The sequence below is a fragment of the Phaenicophaeus curvirostris genome, chromosome 21 (assembly GCF_032191515.1).
Source record: "Phaenicophaeus curvirostris isolate KB17595 chromosome 21, BPBGC_Pcur_1.0, whole genome shotgun sequence".
Classification (NCBI taxonomy): domain Eukaryota; kingdom Metazoa; phylum Chordata; class Aves; order Cuculiformes; family Cuculidae; genus Phaenicophaeus; species Phaenicophaeus curvirostris.
In genome coordinates, this window is record NC_091412.1 from 11,312,808 (window position 1) to 11,329,872 (window position 17,065).

At 42.2% G+C, this 17,065-nt stretch overlaps 1 protein-coding gene across 2 annotated transcripts in view; it reads right to left on the reverse strand.

Annotated features, from left to right (window-relative positions):
• Window positions 1-1,139: 1,139 nt before the first annotated feature.
• RABEP1 (rabaptin, RAB GTPase binding effector protein 1) overlaps window positions 1,140-17,065 on the reverse strand; it is a 35,830-nt gene continuing 19,904 nt past the window's right edge. The window contains exons 5-18 of one of the 2 annotated variants that reach the window (XM_069874343.1): window positions 14,667-14,786; window positions 14,220-14,355; window positions 13,305-13,483; window positions 12,232-12,357; window positions 9,499-9,966; window positions 7,881-7,985; window positions 6,992-7,108; window positions 6,428-6,526; window positions 5,061-5,201; window positions 4,116-4,305; window positions 3,791-3,846; window positions 3,128-3,226; window positions 2,218-2,334; window positions 1,140-1,781 (exon numbers count right to left, since the gene is read on the reverse strand). In XM_069874343.1, coding sequence (XP_069730444.1) covers window positions 1,680-1,781; window positions 2,218-2,334; window positions 3,128-3,226; window positions 3,791-3,846; window positions 4,116-4,305; window positions 5,061-5,201; window positions 6,428-6,526; window positions 6,992-7,108; window positions 7,881-7,985; window positions 9,499-9,966; window positions 12,232-12,357; window positions 13,305-13,483; window positions 14,220-14,355; window positions 14,667-14,786 — 2,055 coding nt within the window. In that variant the 3' untranslated portion in view covers window positions 1,140-1,679. The remainder of the gene's footprint in view (window positions 1,782-2,217; window positions 2,335-3,127; window positions 3,227-3,790; window positions 3,847-4,115; window positions 4,306-5,060; window positions 5,202-6,427; window positions 6,527-6,991; window positions 7,109-7,880; window positions 7,986-9,498; window positions 9,967-12,231; window positions 12,358-13,304; window positions 13,484-14,219; window positions 14,356-14,666; window positions 14,787-17,065) is intronic. The other variant, XM_069874344.1, reaches the window with a different exon arrangement.

Here is a 17,065-nt window from a genome sequence, read left to right on the forward strand (position 1 = left end):
CTGGCTCTAACGTTCAGCTTTACATTAGTAGCAGGATGTACACTGCTAAAAACAGGATTTAAGCACTTAAAACACAGGAACGTGCATTACAGCTGGGAGCGTTTTCTGTCACTTCTGGTTTTCTTCATCATCTTCAGATCTACATTCAAGGACATAAAGAAAAAAGAACCACCAAGGGAGGAAAGTCTAAAGTTACACATTTTGGACAGTGATGAGCTGCTCCTTCAGACTCCCTTCCAGCGGAGTTGTAGGTAGGGTCCAGGTCGAGATCACAGCTGGTTCCACCCCTGCGATCAGCACCTGCGACCCTACCCGAAACCCTCACTATCCAACTGGGGGCATCCGACTCCAGAAAGAGGACAAAGAGCAGGAATTGTCACGTCACCGCCACGTATCTACAGACCAAACAACCCAGACCCAGCACCTGACTGACCGCAGGGATTCCTCAGCTCTGCTGGCATCACACAGCATGAGTTAGATGCACGGTTCCAGACAGACGGGACCGTGCAAGGGTCAGCTCTGAGCAATACCACGATACCACACGTCAAATAAGAGATGTCCTGCACCTTCCAAACACAAGCCAGCAGAACAATGCAGCTCCAGCGCATCTGTGCTCTGTTTTGTATCCTAAGCTGACCCCGCAGAGGCAGGTCAGGCCCAGCACTTTGTTCAGCACCTTACCTTGACCCTTCCCAGAGAAAGCTGGCGCCTTCGCATCCAGTGTGCCTCCCTGGAGCAAAGCCGGCCTGCGGAGCCCCCGTGCCAGCGCTCAGACAGCGCACGGGAGCTTCACTGGCTTTTCTTAAACACGGAGAAGGGATTACAGGTACTGCTCAGCTTCAGAGAGGAGGAAGAACCAGTCGTAGCTCCATATCCTAAATTACATTTGTGAAAAGAGATTACAAAACAGTGCATTTCTTGTGCTTCTCTAAGTATCAGAATTCAACGGAAAAGCTTCAAGGAACTAAGTTCTCAGTACATTTTTCATCATTTCGGATTAGCGGTTATCGGCTCAGGAGACACACAGCTCACTCGTGTCCACCACGGTTCAGCAACATCCAGGTCTTCAAAACAAAGTCAATGGGAAAACCAAAACCAAACCAAAGTACTGAGTTATGAAATAAGATCAATATCCAGTATCCTGCTAATAAAGTCATATTTTAATATAAAATATTCATACAGCGTACTCTACACCTCATCCTCTCTGCTAGCTGAATACTGTCACTGACTAGGCAAACAGAAAAACTTCAACCACTCTGCTCTTCAACAGTTTGGAGGGACAACATGGTTTCCAGCAGCTACTTTGATCACAGTAGTGGGGGAAAAGGGAAGAGGGAAAGACGGGGGGGACATGTTTCAAAACTCTAGGCTAGGTTACGAAGTCGGCTGAAAGAGGGGGAGGTTTTCAGAATGTAAGGACTGATCCCACTCAGTGGAACACGAAACACCGCACTCGTTAGTGTTTCCATTAGAAAGTTCTCCTTCCTACACTGCAAGTCACCCTTGTGCTCTCTTCCTGCCCAGTATGAAACCTTTTTCCCTCTAGAAACAAAACGTATTTGTCATTGCTCCCCTCTGTTGTCTTCTGCTCTTTCTGTTAGAGTTAAATAATAATTAATGTTGCTATAAAGATGAGTTAAAAACCCCAAACGCAGCCGTGGAGCCCGCCCATCAGGGTGTCATGTTTCAGGAAGCTGATTAATGTCCGTCAGTTTTGTGTCGTTCAGGATTGCACGGATTCTCTCCAGGGAATCTGCCTGCCGGATCCGCTCCAGCTGCACCTACAGGAAACCGAGAGGCGATGAGCGGGTAAAAGGCTCCGCAGCAAGACAGACCCACGACCAGCCCCGAGCCCGGGCAGGCAGGAGAGCGCCCGCTCTGTCACTGGCTGAGAACGCAAGGTGTGAAGGGGCACGAGCCTAATTCAGAACCAAGAACAGGGAGAAGGAAGACACAAGGCAGTTGTGTTTTCACAATCAAAAGCCATTTTCTGGGGGCTCAAGCAAGGCCCCATCATCGCACCGTTCTGCCTCTCCATTGCTGACTCTTGTCAATATTCTTAAGAATATCTGATCCATTTATTAGACCAGTAACTTTTAAAATAGTTCATTAATACTAACATAAGAAAATTTACAGCTGCTGCTCCTTACTTCATTGAGCTCTGGAGAAGGCAAGAGCCAGCTGGAGCCCCTCCCAAATCCACTGCCCGTCCCTTACCTGAAGCGTCTGAGAAAGCTTTACAAAATCTCTCTGCACTTGCTCGCTGACATCTAACTCAGTTTGCAGCCGCTGCGCTTTGTTTTTCTCTTCAAACACCAACTGTTCGAGGTTTGCCTGAGGAGAGAGAGACTCTTTAGGGTATGCTCAAACTCAATAAAGAAGGAGAAGCTTGTATAAACCGATTAAAGCATGATACTAGAACAAAGCAGTGTGATTATTCTAACAGCCCTGACAAGAAATTAAACCTATCACTCTTTCTACACCTCAGTTTTCCTAACTGCAGAATCAGGGGCTGACACCCACCAGACAAACACCCTCATCAGATGGGTTAAAGCATGAAAAAGGCCCGTGTCTTAACAGCACTGTGCCCAAGGATCTCAAAATGAAAGAAGTGGACTTGCGAGTTTTAATGGCATGAGACCACAGATGAGGGGCAGCAATCTGCAGGTGGAGAGAACAATCGTGCTGTCTTGTGTTTTAGTCAAAAATAGTCTTTGGGGAAGAAAAAAAACCCCAGAGAAATCAGCCTGCAATTAATTCATCCAACACCTGATGTAGGGCTCCTTCGGACAGCAACAACAAATGACATTTATTTGAGTATCAAAGCATCCAAACCAACGCTGGGTCAGTCAAGAAGCTTCCACGTGCAGAAACATGAAGCCTGACTTTGGAGGACGACCCAAGAGATGTTCACGTCAGCAGCAATTCAAGTTCACTGCTTCATAAATCCAACTGCAAAGTGGTTGGGATGAGGATTTAAACCACATCCAACAGACACTATCTTGGTGCTAGAATCTTACCACATTCAAAAGCTTCCTTTTTAATTCCTAAGTAGATACAGTTTCTGACCACACTTTGACCATCACAGAAGATGCAGAAATACTTCACACTCAGGCACCGTAGCTACCTTGGCTGCGGTCTCCTTCTTCAGCTGCTCTTCTAGAGCGTTTTTTGCTTCCTGCAGACTCTCCAGCTGCTGCAGGTTTTCCTGTGAAGAACTTTCCAACTACATTACAATAATAAAATAAGTATTAATTAGAATTCCCAACATCTCAATTTCTCACAGTCCCTCCACTCAGGAAGCACAGCCTAAGTATCTTTCCCAGGACTATTAAAAAATACACCCAAATAGTCTCTCCTAGGGACACAAAATATTAGTTAGGAATTAGTGAACCCCATATTTAGGTTACAGATTAGTCAACAGACAAAACAGCTTCTAAGGAGCAGGAACAGAACTATGAACAAGTCCCCGTCCTGCACTGGAATCGATACAGCTCTTCCGTCCTTCAAATGATGATGTTAAATGTTTCAGAGTTCTCTCTTTATTTCAGTTCTCTCCCTCCCAGTACTGGGCATACTAAACATCATATAAATATATAGATATATACATGGATTAGTGATCTGTTAAAGGCAGATGGGATAAGAGTTAATTCTCTCTGCTATAAGGAGAGTGATGGCAAAGACACCAACACAGCATCACTGATAGAACTAGCAGGAAAAAAGAACCCTATTCTCTTTGTTTAAAAAAAACCCACATAATTAAACACCCCGCAGTGAAAGCGTTCCTTACCTGTTCCTTTTCCACTTTTATTCTTTCCAGTTCAGCTTTTAAACTGGAAGTGGAAGCTGGAAAACAAGAATTAAAGCCTAAATGCAAGAAATGCACGGTAAGCTGGACAAACTGTGCTTACTTCTGTTAATACGTAAAGGAGAATTAAGTATGCGCCACATCAAAGGCAAACAACGGATGGTACTTCTGTGTTCAGCTGTACAGCTTTGGTGTATCGGCTATCAAAAATGGTCAGTTTTTGAAGTCCACTTATCACAAAAGCAAGCCTTAATTTATCTTATTAATTTCTAATATTCCTATTATGAGACTGTTTTACCCCACTCACCTAATTCCTCTTTGCAATTCTCTATTTCCAGCTGCAGAGTTTCTTCTATATTTTCTTTCAAATATTGTTCGGCTTGAATCTGTTCTTTCAAGAACAAAATCTCGGCCTTAAGTTTCTCCTCCAGGTGATCTGCTGCTGTCCGCACACTAATTATGTCCTCACGATATTTTAAAATCAGCTCCCGGAGCTCCTGAATCAACGATTAGCAAAGAGTTACGATCCTCAGACACACAGAGAGGTGTATTTATCAGCACATGGGCTAGAGACCGTTATCCCATCCCCAGGTCTGTCCCAGCAAGGTCTTAACACAGAGGCACAAGCAGTTTGCTTGGCCATAGTAAATGAAGGTTCATGTCCACACAGACTCCCAGTCCTCCCTCTCTGCCTTTCACCCCAACGATCTCTCGCGCTTAATGCACTTGAGTGTAAGAAAGTGGCCACGAAGACGATGCTTGTCATTATTTAATGCTCAGTATTATCATCAATCCTAATGCTTGGCAGAAATTAGTGACTGATTTAGCTGAGTTACACTGGACCCTCAGTGACTGAACAATTGTGTGCCCAGCCACAAAATTCAGGATAACCGTGCTCAACTGTCTTGAGCACACACTCTACTGACAACAGAAGAGCTGTCAGACCACAGGTAACTGAGTTTATTTTTATCTACCCACACCCTGAAGTTTGCTCATGGCACAATGGGATCAGACTGTGGATTCTGTATATCACTGAATGGGTTAAAATCCAGATTATTCATAGAATCACAGGATCACTTGGTTGGAAAAGACCGTTGAGATCATCAAGTCCAACTGTACCTGTCTACTATTAAATATTGTTCACTGTGCTATGGATATATATGGATATGGTCAGCTCTGGATAAAGATTTTTTTCAGCGAGATCTAGTGACATGCATTAAGTACCTGTGTTAATGATTTAAAACTATTTTACCTCTGGTGCTTCTGGCAGAATGAAATCCTCAGCTTGCTGTAGAGACACATGCAGGCTATGTTTTCCTTGAAGGCTCTCGTTATCTTTCTGCAGTCTCACCAGCTCTTCTGAAACCTGCTCCCGTGACTGCGTCAGGACAGCCTCCAAGGTAAAGAAAAGCACAACTTTTTACTCAGGGTCACGCTCAGATCTCTTCATGCCCCGTTTACCATCACTGCTTTCAAAAGTCTGGAGGATTGATATTCTTTGTTAATAAGGGAAAAAAAAACCTGTATGGATCCACACAATCTGTTCTCTCTTGCCTGGCCTGTGCACTAGAAATAAAGGCAAGATCAACCTTAACTGTGCAGGCCGAGAGGAGGAAGCCAGGGATAAATACAGCATTGTTAAGACTCCCAGTTTTCCTCCGTATTTATCCATTAGCTGTGCTCATGGAGGCGGTTTTACTTGCTTTACAAAAGAAAAAAATCCAGCAAGGGGAGTGATCTCTTCAGCGCAGGGAAACAGGGACCTGAACTCTGACAGAGGCTGCCCTGCCTGTTATGGGTGGGCAGTGTGAGAAGCATATTCAGATCAATACATCTTCTGAATCCCCTGCATCTCCATTAGGCTGCTCGCACCACATATCAGACAACATTCCTGCAAGCACTGCCCCGATATCCTACAGGCAATCCCAGGGCCCAGAAATGCCATACTGAGATTAACAAGAAGGAACACTCTTAGTCCCCACACTGCTGCGTAAGGGAGCTAAAAAGAGACTTTATTTTAATACAGAATGGAATGAATGCCTCTAAGGAACTCAGACTTTGTTCTGGCCTAGGATATGTGGGCCTATTCCTGTTCTCTGGCTTCATTCCTACAAGATGCTTAAAATAGCTTAGAAAAAGTAAGTTCCCAGGCTTATCTCTTCCTGGTGTTAGGGCTGAGAGTTTAGGTCTGACCTCTAAAAACACAGAACATTCTTCTCTCCAACTCCAGAAAACAGTCACCGTGACAGTAGCTGGGATGAATCCTAAGAAACTGTCCTGAGAAAATCTATTCTAGTAGTCTTCAGGTCTGAGGTGAAATAAGATAGTAAATGGGCATGGAATGTACATAAGGAATAAGGGGGGAAGTTGTCTAGCAATCACCGTATCAATCAACATGTGCACACAAGGAATCTGTGTCAGACTGACCTTATGAACTGTTACAAGACCAGCCCTGCTCTCAGCGCTGTCAGTCAGTAAGTTTACACGTTAAGATGCAGAGCTCTCTCTAGGTAAGCCTGGCTGGGCAGCCACACCAAGTCTGCTACAAACGAGGCGAGCTCCCTCCCGAGGTCAGACCGACGGTGCTGTTCGAGTGCCCTTGAGGCCAAAGCTCCTTACCATCTGCTCCTGGATGCTCCTCTTGGCTTGCAGAAACGCCTGCTGCAGTTCACTGAGGAAGTTCTCCGACTTCTGACACTGAGCCATGAGCAGGGAGATCTTAAAAAAGAACACCCCCCCCAAAGATATATAGTATGAAATGGATACTGAAGAAATGACCCCTGAAGTTCTCTTCCCTGGTTACTAACATATACCTTAAAATTTCAAACTAATTCTCTGAAGTTTATTTTGCCAATTCCCTACTCAGTAAAGCAGCAACGCAGCCCAAGTCAGTGAGAACACACTCTGCTTTTAAACAAATAATACACTTATATTCTATTTATCAAACTCTAAAGAACAAAAATACAAGTTAATCCTACTCAAACTTGAACATAAGCCAGTTCAGAGATACCGAAGGGAAACTGCAGAGCTATAACCTACGATTTCAGCATTTTTTTTAAGGTAAAGTAATATTTGTACCTCTCCAAAAGCACGGATTCTCCAAAATTTTACAATTCAGTTATTCTACAACAATAAATCCTTAGTAATAAGATTCCTATCACCCCAATTACAAGATGCTAGTACCTGATTAGAGGAGTCTTCAGCACTTTGTTTCATGTATTCCTCCAACTCCTGTTTATCTTTCATTGTCTTTTCCAGCTGGTCATTAGCCTGCCTCAGCATAACCTGCAGCTTCTTCACCTGTGTTGATACAACAAAATAACTTCATTTTCCATTCCTTTGGGGAGCATATGTTTCCTGAACACAAATATAACCCAACCTACAGCACCCCTACACCACAAACCAAAACCCCTCAAAACACTATGCAACCCAGATGTTCTTTTGCTGTCCTCCTGGAACACCCTCTGCCCCAGGTTACACCTGTAAGGAAACAGAGGCCATCAAACTGCCCTGCGCCATCAAGCTGCCCTGGGCCACCGCTGTGTAATGACTTCAGTCACCTATTTCCAAGCACAATGTGACTCATGCCTTCTATACTCATCTGGGAACCGTTCTTCAGTTTATTGCAGGGAACAAACATCCTCCAATCCTTTAGTCACTATACTGCTAGGATAAGGTCCTCTAATTTTCCCTTTGCTGTTAACAATTCTTGCATTACCAAAGACAATAAAATTTAATGCATGAAAAGCATTTTAGTATATAAATTATGAAAGATGGCAACTTCAGCATGAGCATAATGTTTTTTTATAGAACAGTGCCTGCACTGCATGGTCTTACAGCAGCAGATAAAGTGGTTCTCCGAAGCAAATCCTTAAGAAATAGGTACATGTGGTGCTCATGACCACATAAAAAGTCAGGTTACATCAATAAAATATCAGAAGTTATCCAGACTTTAAGCATGCTGACATTGTTCAATTAAAACCAACGAATAAGCCAGCAGATGGGTCACAGTTGCACCCTCAGTCATATGAACAACTGCAATGACTTGCTAAAGCTGGAAGAACAATCCCACCTGGTCTCTTGTCTCTGCCTCCTGGATCTGGATACCTTGCAACTGCTTCTCATAATTCGAGCACATGTCGCAGCGTCTGCCCAGCTTGTTCCCTGCGTTCTGCACCTGGAGAACACAGAGTTATCACCTGCATGAACATCACCACATTCTTCAAGGAAGGCAGATGGGCTTCATGCTTGCACTTGTATTGTGTGAGTTCAAAATACTACGGATAGAAGCAAGATTAAGTTGCTCTAAAAGTAAAGGATAATGTAAATCAGCTGTGGGATATCAGCTTTTCCTGGCACAAGTCCCACTGTTAGCACAGAGGCAATAAGCCATGGCCTATGAGAGTTCAGCAAGTCATTCAGCGCGTCCTTTCAAAGTCTATTACTTAATTACCCGTACAGCAACAGACAGCTCCCAGAAAAGCTTTCAACAGACCGGAGTATATTTTTCATGCAACTATTTTATATTATGAACCAAATATAAACAGAACACTGTGGTGTTTGGGTTTCTCTGTGTGTCTGTGGGTTTTGTTTTAAAATCAACACAAACTAATTAAAAAGCCAGTCAGCTCATCAGGTCAGGACTCCCTTAAGTCTTTTTCTTCCTGTAACTGAGCTCTGTGAATGAAATGAAACATAATCATTTGGTTCTACAACAGCCATCAAGCTTCACCTACTTTTTAATACCCTCCTTCGGTATTGCTCAGTACCAGAGACTGAACAATCAACTAAAGAACAACTGGGAAAGAATAAAGTAGAAGACAGACAGATTTGAATAAAAAGAAATCAAAGGGGAGAGAAGTGTTAGGGTGTGCAGCAGGGAAACTAAGAATAAACCAGCTTCCATTCTGAAATGGTACTGATTTTGGCCAAGGGGACAAATGAAAGCTTTATCAAAGCTGTAAGTCAGGTTTGAGCCAAGAATCTGTATTCACTGCTCCATGTCCCACCCACAATGATCAGCATTCACGTTCCCTCCTGCCTCCAGGAACGTGTGGGAAGCAGGGCATTTCTTTCCTGGTTCCAGGAAAGGGTTGGAGTAAACTGTCATTGGGAAAAGAAATACTCAGGAGTAGAGGGTTTAACTCAGCTCTTGTGATGCCATAGCTTTGCCAGATAGGTTTAGAGAGACTCTCAAGTAATGATGTGCAGGTAAGCTGAACTCCAGCAAGTTGAGGAAATAAAGTATCACCCAGGAGCATTTTGGTGTACAAACCGGCTCCGTGAGCCTCATTTTGTGTTAACCTTTGCACTTTTCCTAGTCACCCACAGTTGCACTACAGCGCCATTTCCTTAGTGTCCTATTTTTTCCTTTTTTTTTCAGCTCTCCCATCTTTTTTCAGCCTCGTGTATTTGCAAGATCAACTGTTTCCTCTGCCAGACCCTCTCTCGAGTGCAAAACCACCTTTTATTTAGTGAAGCTGGCTTTCCTGAGAACAGTCTGCTGACACGGTTTACATCAGCTGTGCTTTACCAACAGAAATACTCCATGGCAGAAAAGCAAACAGCTCCATTAGGATGCTACGGATGCTTCCACACCTGGCTCCGTGTAAAGCAAATTGGGAAGAGCTTTCCCCTGGCAGGCGGCCTGCGTGCAGGCAGCAGGCACAGCAGACGCACTGGGCACTCACCTCCTTCTGCAGCAGGTTCCACTCTGTCTCGCTAACCAGGCGATAACCACTAGGAGACACATAAGCGCTTTCCATCCCTTGTGTAACACTGGAGAGAAGCGAAGCAGTCTCTTCTTGCTCTGGTGTCATTGCTTTGATTGCTTTTTCCTGATCTTTGGTTAACATGAACCCACTTGGCATTTGCAGAGACCCCAGGGAAGCTGTATCAAAGTTCTCAGACACTGAATCTGCTCCAACAAGTGGTCCAAAATCCGACTCATCCAGATTCCCAGCAGATTTTGCTTTGTTGTTGTATCCTAAAGCTTTGGACTGTAAGGATCCAGATGTCCCTAAGCTGTCTGTTGACTGTGCTCTCCGTAGTCCATCTTTAAACATATCACTATCGGATTTGTTGAAAGATTCGCCAGAAGAAAGAAGCAAGTCAGCATCCAGTGAATGGACTGAGCCGTGGGTGCTATTTACGTGCACCTGTAATTGAAAAACAAGGAATATAAAATTATATACTGCATTCTAGAAGCATGGTGCAAGAGGAATGCCGGACACTAACGATCAGACATGGTAAAGGCAAGTTTAAATTGGCTTTGGCAAGACTTCTGGTCACTAAACTTAAGATGGCAGAGAAAAGGAGAGAGAACTGAAATGTCTCACACACAATTAAACAACAAAACAAGCAAGAGAAAAAGGATCATCTGTGAGAATTTGTCTTCCTGCCAGGCAAGCAAGGACACCGTCACCTTGCATCCTCCAATATCTGAAACAAGGTGCTTCTTCCACTGAAGATACATTTGCAATATTGCTTCTAGAACTATCATCTGCACAACAGAAGGCAAATATTCCACTCCACAAGTATATTCAGAAGGCTTCCGTAAAACAAAAAACTTACATTAATATAAAAATCAAGAAAATTATATACTTAAAATCTGCTCTACACTGACAAGTGAATATTCTTCTATTCCTTTCTTCTCCCCTGAATGTCTTGCAAGCTATTATAAGAGATAGATATATTTTCTTTAAGCCGTTACTTTTACATAAAAAAAAAATGCAAAGAGAAAAGGCTGAGCTTAAACAGAATGGCCCAGGGAATGCCAACACCCAACTCACACTAACTGCCACGTTAGGCACAGTACGTCTATATCTATTTTTATTTATTTGTAGCACTGAAAAAAGAACAGTAAGGCTTTATTTAAAAAGCACATGACTGCTTTCAAAATATCTCCCCACCTATTATGCACTTCTGCTTTGCCATTAGGCATGTACAGAAAACAAGAACATAAAACCAGCCTCTTGAGAAAGACAATGAACTCTGAAATAGAGACAGCAGGCAGCCGGTACGTCCATACAGGTGTTTATAACTTATAACAATATATTATGTATTACTGGGTTTATGACTGTTGTAAATGCCTTGTTTTAAGCATTCCTTGGCATAATATTTATATTTACTTTAAGATGTCTATATAGAGTTCAAGTTCATAACAAAAAGTCAATAGAATACAGACTTAATATTAATCACTGCATCTTCAGACAAGAACTGTGTGGTGATACAGTCATAAATCACTTGTCTGTACGGCAAAGCACTTCACAGGGAAGAGCTCAGAAGTCCAGTTATGAGAAGGTACGAGGTACGAGTCATAATCCAACACACAACCACTCCTAAACATTGTGTAGGCTAAAAAAGTCGCAAATCACAACAAAATATAAATCCATAAGAAAAAACAAAAGCACTCTGAAGGTATACTCCTACTCAAAATGAGAAATTCTCCAGTATGTGTAATTCCTCAGATTAAAGACATGCTAAAGACTAAAGAGCATTCCAGGAACCGAGATTAAAGAAAACATCAGAAGACAGAACTTCTGTTCACCATCAAATGGGTTTCATTTCAGATCTGGACACAGAAGTTTTGGTATACAACACAGGATTTGAAATAGAAAGAGTTGCATCCTTACTGTGGGGTAACAGGTAGAAGTATCTCGGCTACGTTTTGGTACAACCTGTGTGCTCTGGACTCTTTTTCTCACAAGTGAAAAGCTTTGGCAAATTCCAAAGACGATTTCAGCCTGCCCTAATGTGTGACTATCTACTACACCCAGAAGCCTTGCTCACTAGTGACAGCCAGCAACATTGCTTCCCCTGGCTGTTAATAATGACTTGACTAATATAGCTCAAGCAGCTTCCATAAAAACTGGGTGCTGTGCCCAAACTACTGGCTTGGCTAAAAAGCAGCTTATTTTGAGTTGCTGAACAGATGTGGCCAAAACCCTCTGCTGCCACAGCTGGGGGGAGCTCAACACCTTCAGACACACACATCATGCAAAGTGACTGGCCAACTCCACCACCAGCAATTGCAGACGTCTCAAACCAGGTTAAGTTTAGCACACAATTCAACAGGTAGGTTGACCAAGCGGCTACAACACTTGCTGAATGTGCTGAATTGGTTTAATTCTGAACATTTACATGTGTTAGAACATGTTTATAAATCCCAAGGGAATTTAACAGCAGTGAATACCCAGAATACAAAAAGGTAAATAAATTTTTTAACAGCACCTGTAAAGTATCACCTTTAACTGTTATTAGAACTTACATATTCAAGTACAGCTCCAAAGATTTTTCATTGCTTAATCAAAATTACAAGCTACAGGGAATAAAGAGCACTAAGTTTGCATTTGTATTTGTAATCATCACCCCGAGGAATGCACGAGTGCTCAGATTCACTTTGAATTGTCCAACTGTTTTACCTCTTCATTAGAGAGTTGGGGAAGGGTTTCCTCATGGGCTAGAGAACAGGAAGTTTTTGTTTCATCATCAGAATCCTTTTGCGTCTGCTCCTTGCCCTTGCTGAGCCTTTGCTGATCATCTTCTTCCTAGAAATTAGTGGTCAATAGAGAACACACATAAGCAGCATTCAGTTTTGCTGCAGCAGTCATGACATCAGCTTTCACTAAGCTACAAAGGCAGCACTGGAAAACACTGTTTTGGTTAAAAATCCAGTGTGTATCACATAAGGATTCTCTTAGTTAAAAATCTGGTGTGCGTTTCACACAGCACACAAACTGACTTAAACAAGAACTTTGCAAGTTCAGTGGCTAATTAATGTTTTAGAATAATTTCATTTGAAGAATATATCACCCAGATAGAAATCCTTTCATAGGGATTACCAAAAAGAGTGACAGAAACAGCTGCTACACTGGCTGTTGTACAAAACCTGGTAACAGATTTGCATCATCCATGGCCTTATCAACAGCCGTTATACAAGCATGAACATTAAAACGTGAAATCGAGAAGTGCCTTGATCACTACAAACCACAGAATATAACATATGGAAAAAGAATCAAAAGAAAGACATTGTAGAACTCATAAGTCACATAGCACGTACACAATCACTTGCATAAGCTCATTTAAAATGAAGCTCCCAATTTATGCCTGAGCTGCATTATGTCTGAACTGCATTGGGAAAACCTAGAGAGAATGCAAACTTGCTACCTTAACATCCTTGACCCAGATGTTCTGTGGCACAGGTGACTGGTTCTTCCTCCAAGACTGACTTTTGGATATTATTTCCTTTTCATTTAACAATACTGGCAATATTACTTTTAAAGTTACTGTGTACACTAATGTTAAAAAGGTTGGCACACACAGAGTTTCTGTTGTACCTGTCGGCTGCCATTCAGAGAATATCTATTAAAGCTGTCAGCTGTCATTATTAACAGTTAAATAACTTGTCTCCAACATGTGATTTCTATGTCCCTTTTACCTCATTAAATGTACAAGATGAAAAAAAAGAAAAAAAAAGAGGAAAGCAGCAAGTAACCTGATCCTTTTTTTTCAGTTCCTCCACTTGTCGGAGCTGCTCGGAGGTCAGAACAATCTCCATACGCTGCATGTCCCTCATCAGCAAACGCTGAGACTCCAGGAACTGGTCATTGGCTTTTTGCCATGTGTGTTTCAACTGGTTGTGCTGCTGTCGCTCTTGCTCTAGGAGATGGCAGACTATTCAAAAGCAGAAAGAGTTGATCTCAACCACCATTTTTTCACTTCTTTTCCAAAGAGAAGCATTTTCACAAATGAAAGTCATTGTTCTAATGAAAAACAGTCAGGCTTTGTTCAACAACTGTTTAGGATGAAAGAAAGCATTTTCCTAATTCCCAGACTCAGCCTGTGATTAGGGAGGCAGTGCTGACAGTTTAAGATTTCCCAATCCGAAGACTAATGCCTTAACTTCATTCAAGAGTATTAATAGTTTATATTTCCAGTATTGGTTCAAAAGACTCTCTTCTCCACCCCTATTTACTTCAGCAGAAGGTTCTGGTTTTCCTTGCTCTACAGTGATGCTGCAGGAACATTCCAGCACCGGGCATTCAGATCGGCACACCTCAGGGAGACTGAGTGATACATAGTGGATAATGCTGAGAGCTGTACACAAATCAAAGACATCACTAGAATCACTTTGATAAGAAGGAAGCTTGCAATATTGTAAGAAGTTAACAGAAATTCAATAGCATCCCTCAAGAGAATAATAATTCTGTTGTTTTTCTTGGTCACAGAACTCCACATTCAACTCTTCTGTACACATTTCAAGGGCTCTCACATTTAAAAGTGCTGCTTCCTCCCCCCACAATTTATTTAAATCCAATTCAAATAAGAAAAAAAAGAAAAGAATGAACAGCTATGGTGGGTTTTGCACCCTTAGTGTGAAGAGTCAAAAGGATCATCGCTAGATAGGTACCTTCATGCAGTTCTTTCCGCAACTTCTCTGCATCTTCTTGCAGGACTGATTTTTGCGTGTTGAGAACAGCCACATACATCTCTAGGTCTGTCCTACACGACTTTTCTGCTTCCAAATAATGGTTCAGCTCTTTAACCTGAATAAAAGAGGGAAATCCACCGTCTCAGTGGCTGTTGGAGAAGTGCAAAGCAGCTGTGTTTCCAGGGCTTTTTCTTTTTCACTGCTAGCAGACCTGGAGCCGTGCAATTCCAAGCAAAGCACAGATCACACACACTTCAACTCTCAAACCAGAAAGATGGGAAAACATATAGCCCAAACAGGTTATTTGAGCTACAGAAGAAAAAGCTGTATTGCGCATGAAGAGCCTCACAACGCACCTTACAAAATTTAACTTTACTTATTGGCATCAAAGATACAAATCAGGACACAGTTACAGCTCCACCTCACCTTTGATGCCTCTAACTCTTTTATTTTTTCTTCAGCCCCTGTGAGTTTCTCCTTTAGTGCTGCAATCTCTTTCTCCATTGGCATCACAACCGAGCGCAGCTTCTCTGCATCCTCCTGGGCCTAAAGGTTACAGCGATAAATTACGAATAACTCATTATTTTCTGTGACAACAGTTTCCATTATCAGACACATTTGGAGAAAATCTCTATGTCAACAAAACCCACTGGCAAAACTTCCATTTTCAACACTCATCTTACTGCTGTTTATCCAGTTCAGCAGTCACCTCGATGTCAACAGCCACTGTTGGTGCATTCAAAGAAGGCTGCTACATTTTAAATCCATTTATGGATTAGGTCGTGAATATCTGCTTTTAAAGAGAATGTCAGTAAATCTATCACTTTTGATACTTCGGAGAAAATTTACAGGTCATGTGTTTCAAAATACGTGCACTTGTCTGTTCTGGGAGGCCTGACTACCCTGGGGCCCAAAGCCAAACCTTCAGAAGGCAACACTTCTAGCCAGATCAGCAAAGGCACCCGCTAAAAGATGTCTTGGTTAAAATCTAGGCTAGAATGCAGAATAAGACTCGCGTCTTGTTTTAAATCTAGACTAGAAAGCAAGTTTCAGAGGCTGCTCATTTGATTTTCAGTTCTTGTAAGCTTACTGAGAACTGTATTCTGAACAGGACTTTCAGAAAGAGTAACACATAATATTTTTAACCACTGATGTTTTCTAAACCTAAAAATCAATAGATAAAATCAAATAATACTGCAATGCCTTCCAATCATACAAAAGTCAACAGGCCCTCGGGCTCTAAAAAGCTTTAAACAAAAATCTATAGACAAACCAAAATTGCATTTCCTCATGTTTCATCAACTGCTGCTGCAGTCTGTCACTGCCAGCTTGCTTGTCCAACCAGTACAGATAAAATCTGCGAGGAGAGCGAGGGACATCACGTGAGGCAGTGAATTCAACACCAGGGACACGTGACAGTGTCACACATACACACACATCCCGGTGCCTGCAGCCAGCAACTCGCCAGCCACATCCTTTGAACAGCCGGGAGCAAGAGTTCAGCTTCAAAGACTGCTCTATGTCATGTGTTCGACCAACTCTACGCTACCTGTAGCCGGCTCCTAGGAACTAAAGACAGCCCCGTGTTTTAGGGCTGTTAAACAAGCTTTTTCCTAATGACTCATGGTAACCACAGGACCATTTCATCAGCAGCCTGATTTCAGACGGTTCGACACTGAATACAGAGCAACACACACTCACACTGGAGCCAGCCATGCAGAGGAAGAGTCAGGAAGTTCCCCAGAAGTAAAATCAGAGTTTAACAGCACTCAACTGGGAAGCCATTGAATTGCAGAGGACAGAAATCACTCCAGCTTTTACTACCTGGTAAACAGGGCTGAGGTTTGATGCTGTGTTCACAAGATTGCAATGGTTTCATTTAAATAAAAGGTGGCGGGGGGAAGGATCCATGTTAAAGGTCAGCGGGATGTGAGCTGAACCCTCAGAATAGCCTGTATCTGCTAATAAAACGAGTGCTGATCCCTGGTTCTGCTTTTGGAGGTGAAGTACAGTTACTGAGACTCCCAAATGGAGGCCAGAGTTCCCAGATTTGTTATCCATCTCCTTCAGAGGAAAATAGTATACAGACAACAAGCGTCATTGTTAGTAATTATATGCAAGCAGCATTAAATGTCATATTTTTTATTTTTGTTTAAAACTGATTTTATAGCCAAATGGAACACAAATGAACCGAGACAACATAAAGTCACGAGAGCCAAGAAGGTTGGTGTCCTGGACTGAAACACATGGTTGTAATCTTGTCTCTGCTCTGTCCATTCTTCTCACCTCATCTCTCATTGAGAATGCTAGGCAAGGGTATGGTGTTCTCTGAGTTTTATGAAATGCAATTTATTATATAGAGATATATAGATAATGAGCTCCAATATCTACATACAACCCAGAGAGAAAAGTACTTGTATGTTTTTTACTTCTTTGAGATGTCTGGAGATTCCTTAGAACCGGCCAGAATATGATGAAGGTATTTTTGAAAAAAAATCCATGTTTATGCCTTAAAATGGAATATATAAGGATTGAGAACAAATAAAACAGTGTTGGCTGGAAATGCACTTTTGCATAAGGAACTGATCACGAGTGTTCAAATAGCACATCCCAGGTGATTAAGAAAATTACCCCTTTTGTAGGGACTGCTGATGCACGAATATTTGTTATTTCAACAGCCAAACACCTTCTTGTGGGCTCCATATTTGCTTGGTTCTTTTTACGTGAAACTGAATGTCCTTTTACTAATTTTGATCTAATTATTAGACTCCTTGAGGAAAAAACTCACAGGTTTAATGACAAAGAAGATTAAAAAACCCACGCAA